General features: G+C 39.2%; 1 protein-coding gene across 1 annotated transcript; it reads right to left on the bottom strand.

Annotated features, from left to right (window-relative positions):
- Positions 1–718: 718 nt before the first annotated feature.
- On the bottom strand, positions 719–23400 carry LOC121385127. Its single transcript, XM_041515665.1, has 10 exons — positions 23346–23400; positions 22550–22717; positions 18971–19101; positions 18355–18487; positions 16445–16594; positions 15608–15793; positions 13767–13910; positions 10340–10444; positions 3758–3848; positions 719–1313 (listed from the first exon to the last, which is right to left on the bottom strand). The coding sequence occupies exons 1-10, from the start codon at positions 23398–23400 to the stop codon at positions 995–997; spliced, it is 1482 nt and encodes a 493-aa protein (XP_041371599.1). The 3' UTR covers positions 719–994.
- Between the last annotated feature and the right edge of the window lie 409 nt (positions 23401–23809).

Below are 23809 nucleotides of genomic sequence, written 5' to 3' on the forward strand. Positions count from 1 at the left end.
TGAATTATGAATGCCTTAAAACAGGTTTTATTTTATAAAATAAATAATTTTAATGTAAAACTGAAGACTGATTTAGTTTTTTTAAATTTTATAAATAAATAAATAATTTTTAATGTAAAACTGAAGACTGATAACCCACCCCGTACGTATTGGTATGGTTCGCTGTACTGCGGCCACTAAAATAGACTCGCCCGATATTTTTAGAATTTGTATGCTCCCAAATAACGTTATAAAAGGCAAAGTGTGATTGGTCAATATTTAAATTGTTATTTACAGACGAAATGTTACCTGGACATTGGGGACTACGCAGTGTTGTTAGTTTTAAATCACTGGCAGGATTCTGCAAGTAAGGTTTTGATTGGTGGACATGAGCTCCAACTGGCTGTCTTTAGATCCACATGTAATAGTGGAGCTAATTTTAATTAGATTGTATACAAACTTGGATGGTCTCTCATAAGATTTTTTAAATTAAATAGTACTTGTACTATAATGTTACACTTAGGTTATAAACTAACCTTGTGACCCTTTGGCACAGGTATTTTTGTTTGAAAGAGGCTACGAATGGTGCATTTTTGACATTTTCATTGAGCTGATTCCACATGGAAATTTAAGCTAATTCTATTAATTATATTCATTCAACATCACACACAAAAAACCCAGTCCAATGAGCAGGGCCAGATTTAGGCCTTGGGGGGGGGGGGGGGGGGGGTCAGGGCACTTCAGTTTCGGGGGCCCCTCAACATAGAAATTAAATTACATGACACATACATTTTTTAAACTAATTTTGTAATTAAGTCCTCAGTCTGGGGGGGTACCCAGGGCAATTTCCCCCTTTGCCACCTTATAAATTCGGCACTGCCAATGAGTGACAGTAAGGGCTTAGCCTCCTCAAAGTTAAAGCCTTGGGCGTCAAATCAAATTTGAGAAATAAAACCGTTTAACATCACCCCCCAAAAAACCCAGTCCAGTTAGTGACAGCAAGCGCTCAGCTTTCTCATTTGTCTCCACGCTTTTCCGGTTCAAACGGAAATGGACGTACAGGATCCGGTAACCCGGACGACGCTCTCAGGCTCTGCGAAGCAGCTCCATTCATCTGTCGTTCGGAGTTGTCTCCACTTTGAACCAGACTGTGTAGAGAAGACGTCTTGCCTTGTGAGCTGTATATCAAGTCTCGCAGTGAGCGAATCCGCACGCGTTTCTGAGTTTTGCCGTAGATGCTGTTGTCCATGATGATGAGCTGGCTGTTGTTGGTCCACGCGTCACTGATGTCGCTCACGGGCACATTGACATTGTACAGCATTGTCCGGTTTTGTCTACAAAATGAAACAAAATATATTTTACGCTCAGAATGTGAAATCTGTGACATTTTCAGGAGAAAAGCGTTCGTGAGCAATTGGATTGCACTATCGTTAAAGTTTGTTTTGTTTAATGACACCACTAGAGCACACTGATTTATTAATCATCGGCTATTGTATGTCAAACATTTGCTAATTTTAACATTTAGTCTTAGAGAGAAAACCTGCTACATTTTTCCATTAGTAGCAAGGGATCTATAAGCACCATCTCACAGACAGGTTAGCACATACCACGGCCTTTGATATACCAGTTGTGGTGCACTGGCTGGAACGAGAAATATGCACCATTGTTTTTTGTCATATCACATTAATTTAATGTTGGGCATAAAAACCTGTAAATGACTTTGGACAAAGGCAACTCAATTTTTAAAGTCGCAGACCCTATGTTTTTTTTAAAACACTACAGCTTAAGTTTTCACTATTAGAGCCGTTTTTGATCATTGAAATTAGACTTATATTTTATTGTTTTGGTTATTTATCTCTGAACATCCAAAGTCATCCTGGTGTTTGTGATACAACAAAATGCATTTTTCATAATTCTAAAAATGTGTGTAGCCTACTTCTGAGAAGTAACAGTAATGGAGATAGGAAAGGAAAGGAAATGTTTAACGACGCACTCAACACATTTTATTTACGGTTATATGGCATCCCACATATGGTTAAGGACCACAAAGATATTGAGAGAAGGACCACAAAGATATTGAGAGAAGAAACCCGCTGGCGCCACTTCATCGGCTACTCTTTTCGATTAGGAGCAAGGGATCTTTTATATGCACCATCCCACAGACAGGATAACACATACCACGGCCTTTGATATACCAGTCGTGGTGCACTGGCTGGAACGAGAAATAGCCCAATGGGCCCACCGACGGGGATCGATCCTAAACCGACCGCGCATCAAGCGAACGCTTTACCACTGGGTTACATTCCGCCCCCAATAAAGGAGATGAGCTCAAGTCTATTTTTAGAGGACATTTTTGTTTTAATGTCACAGACTCTTGTTTCACTCTATTGTAAATTTATCCAGATGTGTTACAGCTTTGAAGATTAATCAAACTTAGTGTCCATTGTCACGGATTGCATGGAAATACTTTTCTTGCAACTGGAATTATTAAAGGATCTTTAATTATTAACAGATCTTTGATTATTAATAGATCTTTAATTATTAACAGACCTTTGATTATTAATAGATCTTTAATTATTAACAGATCTTTCATTATTAATAGATCTTTCATTAAGAGATATTTAATTATTAACAGATCTTTCATTATTACAGATCTTTAATTATTAAAGGATCTTTCATTATTAACAGATCTTTAATCATTAACAAATATTTAATCATTAACATATATTATTAATATATCTTTCATTATTAACAGATCTTTCATTATTAATAGATCTTTCATCGTTAACAAATGTTTAATTATTCCTTTAATTATTAACAGATCTGTAATTATTAACAGATCTTTAATTATTAACAGATCTTTCATTATTACAGATCTTTAATTATTAAAGGATCTTTCATTATTAACAGATCTTTAATCATTAACAAATATTTAATCATTAACATATATTATTAATATATCTTTCATTATTAACAGATCTTTCATTATTAATAGATCTTTCATCGTTAACAAATGTTTAATTATTCCTTTAATTATTAACAGATCTGTAATTATTAACAGATCTTTAATCATTAACAAATATTTAATCATTAACATATATTATTAATATATCTTTCATTATTAACAGATCTTTCATTATTAATAGATCTTTCATCGTTAACAAATGTTTAATTATTCCTTTAATTATTAACAGATCTGTAATTATTAACAGATCTTTAATTATTAACAGATCTTTCATTATTACAGATCTTTAATTATTAAAGGATCTTTCATTATTAACAGATCTTTAATCATTAACAAATCTTTAATCATTAACATCTATTATTAATATATCTTTAATTATTAACAGATCTTTCATTATTAACAGATCTTTCATTGTTAACAGATGTTTAATTATTTCTTTAATTATTAACAGATCTGTAATTATTAACAGATTTTTAATTATTAACAGATCTGTAATTATTAACAGATTTTTCATTATTAAGAGATCTTTAATTATTAACAGATCTTTCATTATTAACAGATCTTTCATTATTAACAGATCTTTAATCATTAATTTTTTTTTAATCATGAACATATATTATTAATATATCTTTAATTATTAACAGATCTTTAATTATTAACAGATCTTTCATTATTAACAGATCTTTCATTATTAACAGATCTTTTATTAACAGATCTTTAATTATTAAAAGATTTTTCATTATTTCTTTAATTATTAACAGATATTTAATTATTAAAGGATCTTTTAAAACTAAATGGCTGAGCTGGTCTTACCTTCTTTTGCGTCGTATAATGCAGACAGTCGTAATAACACAGATGGCAATCAACGCCAGTCCTCCTATTACAGCAAGTGCAATATACAGGTCTGAAAAACATAATATACATACACAGTGAAACCTGTCTAAACCAGAGCACGCCCGGGGACCTAACATAATATACATACACAGTGAAACCTGTCTAAACCAGAGGGGACCTAACATAATATACATACACAGTGAAACCTGTCTAAACCAGAGCGGACCTAACATAATATACATACACAGTGAAACCTGTCTAAACCAGAGCACGCCCGGGGACCTAACATAATATACATACACAGTGAAACCTGTCTAAACCAGAGCGGACCTAACATAATATACATGACACCTGTACAACATAATATACATACACAGTGAAACCTGTCTAAACCAGAGCACGCCGGGGACCTAACATAATATACATACACAGTGAAACCTGTCTAAACCAGAGCGGACCTAACATAATATACATACACAGTGAGACCTGTCTAAACCAGAGCGGACCTAACATAATATACATACACAGTGAGACCTGTCTAAACCAGAGCGGACCTAACATAATATACATACACAGTGAGACCTGTCTAAACCAGAGCGGACCTAACATAATATACATACACAGTGAGACCTGTCTAAACCAGAGCGGACCTAACATAATATACATACACAGTGAAACCTGTCTAAACCAGAGCGGACCTAACATAATATACATACACAGTGAGACCTGTCTAAACCAGAGCGGACCTAACATAATATACATACACAGTGAGACCTGTCTAAACCAGAGCGGACCTAACATAATATACATACACAGTGAAACCTGTCTAAACCAGAGCGGACCTAACATAATATACATACACAGTGAAACCTGTCTAAACCAGAGCGGACCTAACATAATATACATACACAGTACACAGAGCGACCTAACATAATATACATGTGAAACCTAAACCAGAGCGGACCTAACATAATATACATACACAGTGAGACCTGTCTAAACCAGAGCACGCCGGGGACCTAACATAATATACATACACAGTGAGACCTGTCTAAACCAGAGCACGCCGGGGACCTAACATAATATACATACACAGTGAAACCTGTCTAAACCAGAGCACGCCGGGGACCTAACATAATATACATACACAGTGAAACCTGTCTAAACCAGAGCGGACCTAACATAATATACATACACAGTGAAACCTGTCTAAACCAGAGCACGCCGGGGACCTAACATAATATACATACACAGTGAGACCTGTCTAAACCAGAGCACGCCGGGGACCTAACATAATATACATACACAGTGAGACCTGTCTAAACCAGAGCGGACCTAACATAATATACATACACAGTGAAACCTGTCTAAACCAGAGCGGACCTAACATAATATACATACACAGTGAAACCTGTCTAAACCAGAGCGGACCTAACATAATATACATACACAGTGAAACCTGTCTAAACCAGAGTGGACCTAACATAATATACATACACAGTGAAACCTGTCTAAACCAGAGCGGACCTAACATAATATACATACACAGTGAGACCTGTCTAAACCAGAGCACGCTGGGGACCTAACATAATATACATACACAGTGAGACCTGTCTAAACCAGAGCACACCGGGGACCTAACATAATATACATACACAGTGAAACCTGTCTAAACCAGAGCACGCCGGGGACCTAACATAATATACATACACAGTGAAACCTGTCTAAACCAGAGCAGACCTAACATAATATACATACACAGTGAAACCTGTCTAAACCAGAGCACGCCGGGGACCTAACATAATATACATACACAGTGAGACCTGTCTAAACCAGAGCACGCCGGGGACCTAACATAATATACATACACAGTGAGACCTGTCTAAACCTGTCTAAACCAGAGCGGACCTAACATAATATACATACACAGTGAAACCTGGGGGACCTAACATAATATACATACACAGTGAAACCAGAGCGGACCTAACATAATATACATACACAGTGACCTGTCTAAACCAGAGCACCTAACCGGGGACCTAACATAATATACATACACAGAGCGGACCTAACATAATATACATACACAGTGAGACCTGTCTAAACCAGAGCTGTCTAAACCAGAGCAGCCGGGGACCTAACATAATATACATACACAGAGTGAGACCTAACATAATATACATACACAGTGAAACCTGTCTAAACCAGAGCGGACCTAACATAATATACATACACAGTGAAACCTGTCTAAACCAGAGCACGCCGGGGACCTAACATAATATACATACACAGTGAGACCTGTCTAAACCAGAGCGGACCTAACATAATATACATACACAGTGAGACCTGTCTAAACCAGAGCGGACCTAACATAATATACATACACAGTGAGACCTGTCTAAACCAGAGCGGACCTAACATAATATACATACACAGTGAAACCTGTCTAAACCAGAGTGGACCTAACATAATATACATACACAGTGAAACCTGTCTAAACCAGAGCGGACCTAACATAATATACATACACAGTGAGACCTGTCTAAACCAGAGCACGCCGGGGACCTAACATAATATACATACACAGTGAGACCTGTCTAAACCAGAGCACACCGGGGACCTAAACATAATATACATACATACACAGTGAAACCTGTCTAAACCAGAGCCTAACATACATACACAGCCGGGGGACCTAACATAATATACATACACAGTGAGACCTGTCTAAACCAGAGCAGACCTAACATAATATACATACACAGTGAAACCTGTCTAAACCAGAGCACGCCGGGGACCTAACATAATATACATACACAGTGAGACCTGTCTAAACCAGAGCACGCCGGGGACCTAACATAATATACATAACAGTGATGTCTAAACCAGAGCACGGACCTAACATAATATACATACACAGTGAGACCTGTCTAAACCAGAGCGGACCTAACATAATATACATACACAGTGAAACCTGTCTAAACCAGAGCGGACCTAACATAATATACATACACAGTGAAACCTGTCTAAACCAGAGCGGACCTAACATAATATACATACACAGTGAGACCTGTCTAAACCAGAGCGGACCTAACATAATATACATACACAGTGAAACCTGTCTAAACCAGAGCGGACCTAACATAATATACATACACAGTGAAACCTGTCTAAACCAGAGTGGACCTAACATAATATACATACACAGTGAAACCTGTCTAAACCAGAGCAAACCAGAAGTGGACCTAACATAATATACATACACAGCCGGGGACCTAACATAATATACATACACAGTGAGACCTGTCTAAACCAGAGCGGACCTAACATAATATACATACACAGAGAAACCTGTCTAAACCAGAGCACACCAGGGACCTAACATAATATACATATACAGTGAGACCTGTCTAAACCAGAGTGGACCAACATAATATACATACACAGTGAAACCTGTCTAAACCAGAGCGGACCTAACATCATATACATACACAGTGAGACCTGTCTAAACCAGAGCACGCTGGGGACCTAACATAATATACATACACAGTGAGACCTGTCTAAACCAGAGCACACCGGGGACCTAACATAATATACATACACAGTGAAACCTGTCTAAACCAGAGCACGCCGGGGACCTAACATAATATACATACACAGTGAGACCTGTCTAAACCAGAGCGGACCTAACATAATATACATACACAGTGAAACCTGTCTAAACCAGAGCACGCCGGGGACCTAACATAATATACATACACAGTGAGACCTGTCTAAACCAGAGCACGCCGGGGACCTAACATAATATACATACACAGTGAGACCTGTCTAAACCAGAGCGGACCTAACATAATATACATACACAGTGAGACCTGTCTAAACCAGAGCGGACCTAACATAATATACATACACAGTGAAACCTGTCTAAACCAGAGCATGCCGGGGACCTAACATAATATACATACACAGTGAAACCTGTCTAAACCAGAGTGGACCAACATAATATACATACACAGTGACACCTGTCTAAACCAGGGCACGCCGGGGACCTAACATAATATACATACACACTGAAACCTGTCTAAACCAGAGAGGACCTAACATAATATACATACACAGTGAAACCTGTCTAAACCAGAGCGGACCTAACATAATATACATACACATACACAGTGAGACCTGTCTAAACCAGAGCATGCCGGGGACCTAACATAATATACATACACAGTGAGACCTGTCTAAACCAGAGTGGACCTAACATAATATACATACACAGTGAAACCTGTCTAAACCAGAGCGGACCTAACATAATATACATACACAGCGAGACCTGTCTAAACCAGAGCATGCCGGGGACCTAACATAATATACATACACAGTGAGACCTGTCTAAACCAGAGTGGACCTAACATAATATACATACACAGTGAAACCTGTCTAAACCAGAGCGGACCTAACATAATATACATACACAGTGAAACCTGTCTAAACCAGAGCACGCCGGGGACCTAACATAATATACATACACAGTGAGACCTGTCTAAACCAGAGTGGACCTAACATAATATACATACACAGTGAGACCTGTCTAAACCAGAGCGGACCTAACATAATATACATACACAGTGAGACCTGTCTAAACCAGAGCGGACCTAACATAATATACATACACAGTGACACCTGTCTAAACCAGAGCGGACCTAACATAATATACATAGACAGTGACACCTGTCTAAACCAGAGCGGACCTAACATAATATACATATACAGTGAAACCTGTCTAAACCAGAGCGGACCTAACATAATACACACACACAGTGAAACCTGTCTAAACCAGGGCACGCCGGGGACCTAACATAATATACATACACAGTGAAACCTGTCTAAACCAGAGCGGACCTAACATAATATACATACACAGTGAGACCTGTCTAAACCAGAGCGGACCTAACATAATATACATATACAGTGACACCTGTCTAAACCAGAGCGGACCTAACATAATACACACACACAGTGAAACCTGTCTAAACCAGGGCACGCCGGGGACCTAACATAATATACATACACAGTGAAACCTGTCTAAACCAGAGCGGACCTAACATAATATACATACACAGTGAGACCTGTCTAAACCAGAGCGGACCTAACATAATATACATACACAGTGACACCTGTTTAAACCAGAGCGGACCTAACATAATATACATACACAGTGAAACCTGTCTAAACCAGGGCACGCCGGGGACCTAACATAATATACATACACAGTGAAACCTGTCTAAACCAGAGCGGACCTAACATAATATACATACACAGTGAAACCTGTCTAAACCAGAGCACGCCGGGGACCTAATATTGATCTGAATTAGACAGGGTCCGGTGTTTAGAGGGGGTCGCGTTTTAGAATTTTAAAATTTTGGGACCGCGAAACATGGCTGGTGTGGACAGGATTTTGATTTGTTCAGTGTCTGGTTTAGACAGGTTTCACTGTATATAGTTGACTGTCTAAGCCAGATTCAAGGGGGATTAGCTAATTGTGCCAGAATTCACAGAGTTCCTGATTATACAGGTTTCACTGGAGGGAGGGAGGAGAGAGTAAGGGTGAGACAGAGCAAAGGATGGAGGAAGAGCTTGTGGCTGGGTTATGGATGGATGGACGGACGGACGGACGGACGGATGGATGGATGGATGGATGGATGGACGGACGGACGGAAAGATGGAGGGATGCTCTTTCTAAACTCAATGGGACAGTTATCATAATCAGTTTAAAAAATGAAAAAGCCATATTCTAAAATAAAACCAAATAAACCATATTTTCACTCTTCAGTAGTACAGTATGACCCCCCTCTCCCATCCCACCTGACCACGACACACATACACATATATTAATTCAAATATATAATAATTCAAATATATAATATGCTAAGTCAGAAATGTACATATTCAGAATAAAGGTAGCAATACCTTCATTAAGTCGTTTGAAAGTCACTCACTACATGCAGAAATTCAGAATAAAGATGAAAAAACAACAGTGAAAGTAATTATGCAGGCATTGGGCAGTGCAATGGTTTTACGTGCTCATGTGTGTACATAACTGTATCTGTACATGTGTATGTGTCTGTGCTTGTATGACTGTGTATTTGAGTGAGAGAGTGAGAGTGAGAGTGAGAGTGTGAGAGAGTGAGAGAGTGAGAGAGTGAGAGAGTGAGAGTGAGAGAGTGAGAGAGTGAGAGTGAGAGAGTGAGAGTGAGAGTGAGAGTGAGAGAGTGAGAGTGAGAGAGTGAGAGAGTGAGAGAGAGAGAGAGAGAGAGAGAGACGGAAGGAGGGGTTTTGGTTAGGTTAACGTTGGTTGGTTGGTTGGTTGGTTGGTTGGTTGGTTGGTTGGTTGGTTGGATGGATGGTTGGATGGACAGACGGTTGGATGCTCTTTCTAAACTGTAATCCACCATTAATCATACAGTGTAAATTGTTCAACAAAAAGGTGCTTCTACTCCCCCCCCCCCCCCCCCCCCCCGACACCTTATAAAAGAACCCCTATGAGTGTATATCAAAATATACCTCGATACTCATCAGTACTCTTTTCTTGAGGGAGCTTTGCTGTTAAAATGGTGTAGGATGTTGCTGACGTCACATCCGTGTGGGCATTATCAGCTGAAGACTTTGCTATAATTAAACAAAAAAAACCCACAAATTAACGAAAGCTTGCAGCGAAATTTTTTATATTATTAATTTTTGTTCTTTCTTTCTTTAAATCAGCCTTGCTTTCTCTTCTTTAAATAAAAAGACGTCTTTATGGAATCCCGCTACGAACATGATTGATGGAACAGTAGGGATGATATAGTGAGGGGAAATTTCATATTTATTACAACCGTGGGCTGGGCATTGAGAGACGGACTAGCGGGCGGCCCACACGCAAATATCTCTATCTGGGATCGACTGACCTGTCGGTAATAACAGGCCTCTGTGGCATAATGGTTAACACATCGGGTAGGTAAATGGGTTCGCATCTTGGTACCTGCTCTTGATGAGAGTGAGTTTCTGAGGGCTCTTTTGTTTATTTGGACAGGACTCAGTATCTAATGACATCACATGCATACAATTTGTACAGCGTTGTCATGACATTACCGTTTCAGACTCTTATTAGAGTCTCGAGTCTAGACTCTAAAAGTTTTACAAGCACCAGGCCTGGGATCAATTCTCTTTGGTCGGCCCATTGGGCTATTTCTCATTCCAGCCAGTGCACCACGACTGGTATATCAAAGGATGTGGTATGTGCTATCCTGTCCATGGGATGCTGGATAAAAAAAGATCCCTTTCTACTGATAAAATGGGAAAAAATTAGCAGATTTCGTCTCTAAGACTATATGTCAAAATTACCAAATGTTTGACATCCAATAGCTGATGATTAATATATCAGTGTGATCTAGTGGTGCCAAACAAAACGAAGTTTAACTTATTTATTAGACTTATTCATTATTTCTTCTTGGAAGTTTATGCCCTGGGTTGATGTCCTTCAATCTTGTTTTGCTTATGAGTAGGTTAAGTGTTCAGTAACGCAGACAGACAGACAGACAGACACACACACTTAGCTAGACAGAACAGGGCTTTAAATTGCATCACTGTCAATGTGGCGCTCGCTTGCTGCACCGTCGGTCTGAGATCGATCCCTGTCGGTGGGCCCATTGGGCTATTTCTCTTTCAGCCAGTGCACTACGACTGGTATATCAAAGGTCGTGGTATGTGCTATCCTGACTATGGGATGGTGCAATATAAAAGATCCCTTGCTGCTATATGGCATCAGACATATGGTTAAGGACCACACAGATATTGAGATAGGAAACCCGCTGTCGCCACTTCATGGGCTACTCTTTTCGATCAGCAGCAAGGGATCTTTTATATGCACCATCCCACAGACAGGATACTACATACCATGGCCTTTGTAATACCAGTTGTGGAACACTGGCTGGAACAAGAAATAGCCCAATGGGTCCACCGACGGGGATTAATCCTAGACTGACCGCGGATCAAGCAAAAGCTTTACCACTGGGCTACATCCCTCTCCATCCATTGTAATGTCTCACCATTGTCTTTAGTTGGCATCTGAGTTATCTCCCTTGTTGATACAGTAGTTGTCTCCCTTGTCACAACAGAGGCATTTGTGGTTGTCATTTTTGGAACAGAAGCGGTGGTGGTTTTGCTGACCTTGGTACTCGGATACAAAGTCAAGACTGGTGTCGTATCTAACGATATAGTAGTCCATGGTTGTTTCTTCACCGTAGACAGTGTAGTATCTGCCTTTGTCACTGTTGTTGCTGCTGTCGCTGTGCGCTTTATGGTTGTGACAGTTGAAGTTGTGACTGGTGTTGATGAAGCCAATGTAGTGATCTTAGTGGATGCTGGGAGTCTTGATACTGTCGATGTTTTCCTAGACGCTGTCGTCGTAGATGATGTTAATGAGGTTGTTGTTTGTCTCAGTGTTGATGTCAGCAGTGATGTAGATGATTCATGAGTTACATGCAATGTTGTATGGCTTAAACGAATTGTTGGCATCAATGATGATGGTGATAATGATGATGATAAAACCTTTCTGGTAAAGGTTGACTTCAATGGCATCATCGTTGGTGGTCTTGATGTATGAAAGTCTGCAACATGATATAGTTTATTGATCACATTCACTGGTGTATATACACACACCAGACACATACACATACACATATACATACACATATACACACACACACAGATACATAACCACAAAACTAGTTCTAGACACAAAACACACATGCAGCTTGCCCTCAAGGCATTATGGTAGTGACTCCCTCCCCCTCCCCCCCCCCCCCCCCCCCCCCGCCAATTAATTCTGGAACAACCCAAATATTAGATATTATTATTATTATTATTATTTTCTTAAAACACCAAAACATTTTAAAACATGGAGACAAAGACTTTTTTTGACAAACATATCTGAATGGTGAAGCCACAGTATTTTCCAGACTTCTTGACAGGGCCATGCTCCACGTTTGCTGTCAGTTGAGCTATGACATCTCAGTATTGCCTAAGCCTAGAGTACAGGAACTTTCAGGTAGCACTAATACCAAATAATTTCTGGCTGGGTAAAAGTTTGAGGTGCACCAAACTTTTGATAGAGAAGTTCAAACCACATGTCAAGTTTGGTTATAAATGTGAGTGTTGGTTGTAAAAAAAATTAAGTTTCATCTGGGCTAAAAATGTATGCAATTTTATTTCATCTAGTACCACTCTGTCAAGTAGCCTTGTGCTTGGAACATGTATGGGGTACTTGTAAAAAAAAAGTACTTCAATTTTTTGCAAAACTAGGGGTGTTGTAAAAATGAGCCATGAAAGGTACCATTTTCTTCAATTGATACTTTGTGGTAGAGGTTGTAGTACTGATATTTATGGGTCATAGTTTGGTTGATATATTGCATATAGTGTTTTTAAACACAAATGTTAACATGGTCACCTATGGGATTTTATTTGGTATAGTACAACCTATAGTGTTACCATGGTGACATTTCCGTTTTATAAACATGGTGTCTAGCCACATCATTTTATATGTTAACAAACTACATTTCTCCCGTTTTCTTAATTTAAATAATTAATATCTATTTGCATTATTGTCGTCAAGGGAAGCAGGACGTAGCCCAGTGGGTAAAGCACTCGCTCGATGTGCAGTCGTTCTGGGATCAATCCCCGTCGGTGGGCCCATTGGGCTATTTCTCGTTCCAGCCAGTGCACCATGACTGGTATATCAAAGGCCATGGTATGTACTACCCTGTCTATAGGATGGTGCATATAAAAGATCCCTTGCTGCCAATCGAAAATAGTATCCCATGAAGTGGCAACAGCGGGTTTCCGCTCTCATTATCTGTGTGGTCCTTAACGCATATAACCATAAATAAAATATGTGCATCGTTAAATAAAACACTTTTTTTTTTATTGTCCTCAAAACATGCAGCAAACGTACCAGAAATGCAGACGGATTGCAGATTAGTGCTACACGGAAGTGACATCATAACGACATTGCCATTTGTTCCACGCAGGCCAGCTAAGCATTTTGTGACATTGCTGTCTTGACTACCATTGAAACTGGTTTGAATCACTCTTGAATCTGTAAAGAAAGAAAGAAAAAGAAAATATATAATTCAGTCCCAAACCCCTGAAAACTGGATACCTCTAAAACTGCACAAAATTCTTCGTCCGTTAGATGTTCGGTTTCGAGAAGTGTATATAGACACAATAATAAGTTTGTTTTGTTTAACGACACCACTACAGCACATTGATTTATTAATCATCAGCTAATGGATGTCAAACATATGGTCATGTTTGACACAGTCACATAGAGGAAACCCATTACATTTGTTTCATTAGTAGTGCAGGATCTTCTATAAGCACCATCCCACAGACAGGATAGTACATACCACGGCCTATGATATACCAGTCATGGTGCACTGGCTGGAACGAGAAATAGCCCAATGGGCCCACTGATGGGGATCGATCCCAGAACGACTGCACATCAAGCGACACTTTACCACTAGGCTATGTCACGCCCCTTACTGATTTAGAGTGGTTTCACTGTATAGTAGATGATTTGGGAGAGAAATAATTTGTCCTCTTTAAACAGGATCAGCTTTCTGAATCAATTAAAACATATTTCATTTAATTGAAAAAAATATATATTAGTCAGGCAGCAATAATACAAGGTCTTCTTTAATAAACAAACATGGCAATTCTTGAGGGGACAGGGGTGGTGGTGGGTCACTCAACGGTCTTCTCTGCCCCTAATCTCTGGAAAAAAAAATCAGTTATGTAACAGAAAAATCAACCTCCATTGAAGGGATTCGAACCACAGAAATGTATTCATGCAGACATACTACTAGTATTCAACGGTATATTGCAACGGTTGTAACTTGAGACCGAAGGCTCAGTATAGAGTCGAGCCAAAAGTTTTAAAGAAATGTGCATGCACCGCTTAGGCGCCTAAATTATCTGCTGCTATTGTATATTGTATGGTAGCCTCTATTTGTTATTTATAAAAGAAAATTATTAGTCTAATCATGCACCAGGGAATGGGCATTTTTCCTCCAAATGTATCTATTTTGTTTCAGTAAAGGGCTGATATTTAGTCCTTTTACAATAGTGTTAACTTCCGCAAGCTGGACAGAGGTTCTAGAATACGGTGGCCCGATGCCCGAGGACAGTGGTTTTTTAGATTCGGGCAGCAGCAGCAGCAGCAGGAGCAGCAGCAGCAGCAGCAGCAGCAGCAGCAGCAACAACAACAACAACAACGGTACGATCGTACGAAAATAAAACAAACATCTACAAGTCACTTCTTTCGATTTGCAAACATCAAAGAAACTGTTTTATAAAACGTTTTCTTTTGTATTTTATTTTAACTTTGAGCAAACAATTATGTATTTAAAATATAATTTCAACGTAACTTTGAGGTAACCGATCAGGTAATCCACAGGATACACAAATATAATTCACGTAACCGAACAATTGGTTACCTAGGTAAAAACCACATGAACCGACTTCCGAATTATTTCAGATTTCGAAATATTGTCCCCTGATTACAGGTCCTGACTTAGTTATAATTGTATTAAGAACACACCCAGTCCCTACGTCAGCTCCAAATGTAACAGAAAAATCAACCTCCACTGATGAGATTCGAACCACATACTCTCAGTACAAGAGTCCAGTGCTCTACCACCTGAGCTAATAGGGAAATTCCCACTAGCTACTGCTAGTAGGAGCACTTTATACCAATACTATTACAGCTACAAAAAAAGAAAGAAAATAACTCACTATCTGTCCATTTCCAAAGGGAGTGATGTTTGTGAAGGCCAATCCAGTAATACTGGGGTCCATGTACACCAGCATGAAATGGTGGGTTGTCTGCCCTTGTCACACGTGCTACAGAGAAGTTGTGGAAATGTTTCGCCTTCTCCCATGTCAGGTATATGTCCACTCTTTGAGGTTGACATGTTTTACCTGAAAAATAATCAAAAACAATGTTATCTGTAATTATTAATAATGTGGTGCAGGACTTATGGTAAAGCACTTGGCTGATGTGCAGCTGATCTGGGAGATGGAGAGGGAGTGGAAGAGAGTTAGAGAGAGATGGGGTTAGAGAAAGAGAGAGGGAGGGATACAGAGGAAAGGAGAGGACAGAGAGGGGGAGAGTGAGAACCATAGAGAGAGGAGGAGATAGAGAGAGAGAGAGAGAGAGAGAGAGAGAGAGAGAGAGAGAGAGAGAGAGAGAGAGAGAGAGAGAGAGGCCGAGAGAGAGGCCGAGAGGGAGAGGGAGGGAGGGAGAGGGAGGGAGGAGAGGGAGAGGGAGAGGGAGAGGGAGAGAGAGAGAGAGAGAGAGAGAGAGAGAGAGAGAGAGAGAGAGAGAGAGAGAGAGAGAGAGAGAGAGAAAGAAAGAAAGAAAGAAAGAGAAAGAGAGAGAGCTAGAGAGAGAGCTACATAGCTAGAGAGAGTGGGAGGTAGAGGTAGATAGATACACAGAGACAGTCAGAGGGAGGAAGAGAAAGAGACAGAGGAGACACAGAGACAGACAGACACATAGATATACTAAGGCTTTCATGAAAAAAAAAAAAAACCCTAAGAAAACCAATGGTAATTATTGAAGATTCTAACATGTTTGACCAAAGAATGGCTTCCGAAGGACAGACTGGGCATCGCACATATCAGTTTCCATGCTAACTGAGATGGACAGTGGCCGATTTAAAAATGCACAGTCGTCTAGAAGAGTGTTGGAATTTTGTGACCAGGGAAAGAGAGTTGTGTCTGAAAATAAAAAAACACAGACATAAATATAAACAAAATTTGTTTTCCGGCATTTTTTTAAATTTTTTTATGAAATGCTTTGTAAAGTTTTATTATGTACGGCTACAGATCAAGTTTGACTTTCATAGCAACTTACCCATTTTGGACACCCTCCCACCCTCACTCCATAATGCTAGACCATACGTAAAGTTTGGAGACCCCCCTCCCATTCACATACAAGTCATATGATGGGGGTTAATTACAATGTACAGTTTAGTGATTTGGAATATGCATTTTAACTCGCCGTGATAGACCATTTATGATGGAAGGAAGGAAATGTTTCATTTAATGACGCATTCAACACATTTTAATTACAGTTATATGGTGTCGGACATATCTTAAGAACCACAGATATTGAGAGAGCAAACCCGCTGTCGCCACTTAATGGGCTACTCTTTTCGATTAGCAGCAAGAGATCTTTTATATGCACCATCCCACAGACAAGATAGCACATACCACGGCCTTTGATATACTAGTCATGGTGCACTGGCTGGAATGAGAAATAGCTGAATGGGCCTACCGACAGGAATCGATCCCAGACCGACCACACATCAAGCGAACGCTTTACAATTTGGCTATGTCCCGCCCCAGAGCGTTTATGAAAACAAATACAATAAATTATATTAGTAATTAAAAAAAAAGTATTACGTAACAGCGTTCAGTACACCCACCCACCTCCTGTACTGTTGCTACATATCGTTTGGACCTACACCCACCCACCCACCCACCGAGCATTACGTATATTTTAATATTATCATTACATATATATATATATTGTGTTGAGTTTGGTGTTCCTGGGGATGATTACCAAATAAATAATGCATGTTAGTATACTTTTGAATACAGGTGCCCTTTTCAAACACTGCAACCCTCTCCCACCCCCATCCCCACCCCATCCCGACCCCACCAGACAAATGCATCTGGTCTGTGAAGATCTGTGGCATATTACACATTTTATGGAAACCAAAATAAGCTTATAACAGTAGTTTAACACTCTTGTTGAAACTCAGAATGGCCACTTTTATCTGCTTTTAACATATTGTCCTGGGCACACACTTCAACTATCTGGGCCCAAGTTCACAACACACTGAACGCCAATTTTTGCATGTAAATGTAAATCTATAATAATTATAAACTGTACAAATAATATAGTTTGGGATATGTCTATATAGTTTGCTTTCATCTAGAGCTACCATGGTTTGACGTAAAAAAATTGTTAAAATAAAAAGTTAGTTTCTTTTGTTTAACGACGCCACTAGAGCACATAGATTTATTAATCATCGGCTACTGAATGTCAAACATTTGGTAATTTTGACATATAGTCTTAGAGAGGACTACATTTTTTTCCTTTACTAGCTGAGAATCTTTTATATGCACCATACTACTGACAGGATAGCAAATCCCACGGCCTTAGATATACCAGTAATTGTGCAGTGGCTGGAAGGAGAAATAGCCCAATGGGCACACCGACGGGGATCGATCCTAGAATGGCCGTGCATCAGGTGATTGCTTTACGGAAAAATATCCGCCCGGTCCCCCCTTCACCTGACCCTAACCCTAACCCTAACCTTAACTCCAACCCTAACCCCAACCCTAGCCCTAACCACAGCCATAACCCCAACCCTAATCCCAACCTTAACCCTAACCCTAACCCTAACCCTCAACCCTAACTAAAAATAATAATGGAGGGGACCGGGCGGATATTATACCTACCGACTTACCTCCATGATACACACTCAACGCCGACAAACCACCACATGACTCCTCGAAGTTGTTCCAGCAGTGATAATGACAGTCACTAGAAGATCGATTTTGGTATCCACTTATGTTAGAGAAACAATAGCAGTGATTCGTCTGTGACAAAAACAAAAACAAAACACTGTTTAAAACCCAGACTTCACTAAAAAAAATTGATGGGATTAATTTATTTAAAATTTTAACATTTAATTTTAACAAATTTTTAAATTCGAAAAATATTCTCTATTGGTCTGCAGACTGGGCCTGGTAATCATTATACCAAGTTTCAGAAAAATCCAGTCAAAATTCTTGAAGACGGACTTTCAATGTTAAATTTCTGTTTAAATTTTTAAAATTTAAAATGCCCTAAATATCTCACTATTAGTTTGTGGAGACTGCCGGGCCCGAGTGTATTATAATTCCAATTTTCACAACTATCAAAATATGAAAATAAATAAGTTTTAAAAAATTGTTAAAAGTAGATTTCCTGTGTTTTCCCCTGCATCTCTGTCCATTATCGATACACCTTATATAAATGGCTGACGGTCCAATAATATCTGAACCACTACACCGTCAAATGCTAGTTATTCGACCATTTACCTGTAATGCGATGTATGGAGTTTTACAAACTCTGAAACAGTCGACAACCTCCAGACACGCTTCATTCCTTGGCGTCAATTGGTCGAGGGGAATATCAAAACAGCCCACGTGATCGTAAAGGGGGCCGTCATCTGTAAATCATCCAATCAGAAACAAGATTACATGACGCATAACCGCACTGACGTAAGATATTAAAGTTAATACACATTTGACTTCATTTTGAAGATCTTAACCGTACACATGCGCGTGTGCAGAAATTGTTTACATGTTCAATGTCTGTTTTCCTTATGAATATATGAAAACAAACCTTAACCCCAGAATATTTATACATCAATTTCATCAACTAAACTGTTATTCCAAATAGGCCTACTCTACTCATTATGAACACATGAAAACATACCTAAACCCCAGAATATTTATACATCAGTTTCATCAACTAAACTGTTATTCCAAATAGGCCTACTCTACTCATTATGAACACATGAAAACATACCTAAACCCCAGAATATTTATACATCAATTTCATCAACTAAACTGTTATTTCAAATAGGCCTCCTCTAGGGTCTCCACGAGCACTAGAGAACTGTGCAAGGAAGAGCACTCTCATTAAAGGGACATTCCTGAGTTTGCTGCAATTTTAACATGTTATCCACTAACAGGGACGTTTTAACAGGATGCAGTCGATTCGACCACTAGACAATTCGTCCACGGACGATTCGTCCACTGAGGAACTCGAGACGATTCGTCCACTACAAAAAATCGGTTCCGGATGATTCGTTCACTGGGTTTTTATTTCCCCAGTACATTTCGTCCACGGACTAAATACTGTGTACTACATGTACGTGGGGGCTAAATAAATTATTAGATATATTTTACCCCGTATTAAAGTCTTCCGACGCGGAGGCTTGCATTACCTATTTACCACATCGTGACATGTGAGATAATGTACGAGCGAGTGGACGAATCGTCCGCATGATAATGAATACAGACAGTTAATAAAAACTGGATATTAATGTTGAATTCTAACTCTATTTTACTTTTTTGGTTATAGTATACCACAAAATAATGTTAAGAAACGATTACAATGTCAAAGAAATAACTATTAATATGTTTGAAAAAAATGCAGTCATCGAGAGGACGAATTGTCCGAGGTGAGTGGACGAATCGTCCGTGGACGAATTGTCCAGTGGACGAACCGTCTGGAAAGCGTTTTAACGATTGCAATTACATGTCAAATATATTTTTCTGCATAAAATATTAGTGGCTGTATATTAAACGTATTTCTGGTCGTTCTAATATTTGTACTAGGTTAATTTCATTTTATTTCGTAAAATATTTGTTTTTCGTACGTACGAAATTATTTGAAGACAAAATCCAGTTTGGGCTTCTTACAAATATTAAGACGACCGCAAACTAAGGAATGTCCCTTTAAATCATATTTTAAACTTTGACTTTAAATTATTTTAACATGCTCATATACCACTAAGGTTTCAAGCATGTCTGTCCCGGGATCCGCCCCTGAATAGCCAGGGGCATGATCCTGGACTATATTCAGGGCCGTAGCTAGGATTTTTTGTTGGGGGGAACTGAATAGTTAATAGCCTAAAACTCCTTAAACGATTACGAAGAAAATTTTCTTTAAGAAACTGCCCCTCCCCCCCCCCCCCCCCCCCCCCCCCCCCCCCCCCCAGCTACGGCCCTGATATTTTACATTTATTTTGCAATATGCTTGCTGCCAGTTACATTATAACGCTATAACGTTATACATTATAAGAGAAAATACCGGCCTCAGTGGTGTCGTGGTTAAGCCATCGGACTACAGGCTGGTAGGTACAGGGTTCGCAGCCCAGTACCGGCTCCCAATCCAGAGCAAGTTTTAACGACTCAGTGGGTAGGTGTAAGACTACTACACCCTCTTCTTTCTCACCAACAATTAACAACTAACCCACTGTCCTGGACAGACAGCCTAGATAGCTGAAGTATGTGCCCAGGACTGCGTGCTTGAACCTTAATTGGATATAAGCACGAAAATAAGTTGAAATGAAATCAAGAGAAAACAAAAATTGAAAGTTTGGAATGCAATACAATGGCATGATTTGAAATCTGTGTTCAGCGCTGGAATTAAGATGCATAATGCTATTTTACTTAAATCCTTAATTTTATTATCATCTTGTGTCGGGTTTGATTGAAACATATTTTATTGCTTTTTAAAGAACAAATGGATTAGGCACAAGTTACACAGCGTACTAGGCCTTCTGCATAATACATACATAATACGACAGTATCTAGTACTCAAGTCTGGGTCAATTTTGACCCTCGAGTACTCGAGTCCTCTATTTTGGACTCATGGACGCCCTGGCCTACTCCTATTATTATAGATGGCGCATATAAAAAGTTTTAATAATACTTTGCTATTAATGGAATAATCAAGCGGGGTTCATATCGGACTTTCTAGGGGCGGGACGTAGCCCAGTGGTAAAGCGTTCGCTTGATGTGCATTCGGTCTAGGATCGATCCCCGTCAGTGGGCCCATTGGACTATTTCTCACTCCAGCCAGTGCACGACTGGTATATATCAAAGGCTGTGGTATGTGCTATTCTGTCTATAGGATGGTGCATATAAAAGATCCCTTGCTGATAATTGAAAAGAGTAGCCCATGAAGTGCCGACAGCGGGTTTCCTCCCTCAATATCTGTGTGGTCCTTAACCATATGTCCGACGCCAAATAACAGTAAATAAAATGTGTTGAGTGCGTCGTTAAATAAAAAAATTTTCTTCCTTCCTTAACTTTCTATTGTTGAATCATTGGATCATCACTATATATGGTGAGCGATAGTTGAAGAGGAGCAATATCCATACAACTCTTCATGCCAGTAATTAATAATGTAGTTCCACTGCCCTGCAATCCTGTCTTTAATGGGGGCGGGGGGCTCATGAGATGTAGCCTAGTGGTAAAGCGCTCGCTTAATGCGCGGTCGGTCTAGGATCGATTCCCGTCAGTTCTCGTTCCAGCCAGTGCACAACGACTGGTTTATCAAAGGCTGTGGTATGTGCTATCCCGTATGTGGGATGGTGCATATACAAGATCCCTTGCTACAATAGCCAATGAATAATAAATCAATGTGCTCTAGTGGTGTTGTTAAAGGGACAGACCCTAGTTTCAACCTGTGAAAATTAACAATAAGTTTAGTTAATCTACAAACTTATAACACATTTGAATAAAGTTACAACTGAGTAAAACATGAGTCTGTGACTTTAAAATGGTGAAATACCTTCTAAAAATAGACTAACACTCGACTCCATAACTGAGACTTCTCAGACGCACGTGCGTTCTTAAAAATATGAGAAATGTATTTTGTTATATGAAAACACCAGGATGACCAAAAACACTTCGAATGTACGGAAACTGATAATCTAAACCATAGAATCTAAGTAAAGCATGATTTCAGTTATCAAAAAACGGCTCCAATAGTCAAAAATATGCCTTAGTGTTTAAAAACTAGGCTATGTCCCTTTAAACAAAAGAAACTTCTTCCTCTTCTGTCTTTAATGGCTTTGATTTCTCACTAGGCCAACATACCAATCCATTTCCACTGTGTATTGACAAATTTTCCTCCTAGCCAGATTTTGCGGTCCTTGCCAAAAATGCGTTCAATGTCACTGATTTTGATGTCGTCAAGTTTTGGCAAACGAGAGTGTTTATTAGCGCATTGTTTCTCTGCTTGATACCAGTTGGGCTGGAGTGGTACTGGAAAATAAGACAAAATATAGTTTACTTAATCATCGGCTATTGGATGTCAAACATTTGGTAATTCATAGACTCACAGACACCTGAGAAAACCTGCTACATTTTTCCATTAACAGAAAGGGATGTTTTATATCAGCTTCACACAGACAGGAAAGCACATACCACAACCTTTGACCAATTGTGGTACACTAGTTGGAACGGGAAAAACAGAAAGATACGGATATAGACAGAGAATCACACACACACACACACACACACAGAGAGAGAGAGAGAGAGAGAGAGAGAGAGAGAGAGAGAGAGAGAGAGAGAGAGAGAGAGAGAGAGAAGGGGGATAGAGAGATACACACAGAAAAGAGACAGAGAGAGAGAGAGAGAGAGAGAGAGAGAGAGAGAGAGAGAGAGAGAGAGAGAGAGAGAGAGATTGCATCTTTGCATAGATTACAAACAATTAGTGTCAGGTTATGTATATCCCTAGATATATATTTAGTTATTAACCGTTATAAACGATATATATATCACACAGGTGTTAAATATGCATAGATATTCACGAACTGTGTTATATTATATTATGATTATATTATAATTATATTATATTATATTATAACATTATATTATATTATATACATACCTGCTTTTAGAATGGCGGGCAGTGTAATAATGAATACAATAAACAGACTATTCATTTCGTCTTATTTTAAGATTCAGATGGTTTCTCGTAGTATGTTTACTTGTGTATCTGAAAATAAATAATTACTGACAAATAAATGACAATAGAACTAAATAGACAAAAGGTGTTACAATGATATGATTTTGCTGAAGATGGTAGTGTGGTGGTGGTGGTGGTGGTGGTGGTGGTGGTGGTGGTGGTGGTGAGGAGGATGATGATGTGGGTTTTTGTTGTCGTTGTGTTGTGTTTTGTTGTACTGTATTGTGTTGAGTTAGATTGTGTTGTGTGTGTTGTGTTGTGTTGAATTGCCGTGTCGTGTTGTGTTGTGTTGAATTGTTGTGTTGTGTTATGTTATGTTATGTTATGTTATGTTATGTTATGTTATGTTATGTTATGTTACCGGTGCCGCAAGTGTGTCCCATTAA

The sequence above is a fragment of the Gigantopelta aegis genome, chromosome 11, assembly GCF_016097555.1.
Source record: "Gigantopelta aegis isolate Gae_Host chromosome 11, Gae_host_genome, whole genome shotgun sequence".
NCBI lineage: Eukaryota > Metazoa > Mollusca > Gastropoda > Neomphalida > Peltospiridae > Gigantopelta > Gigantopelta aegis.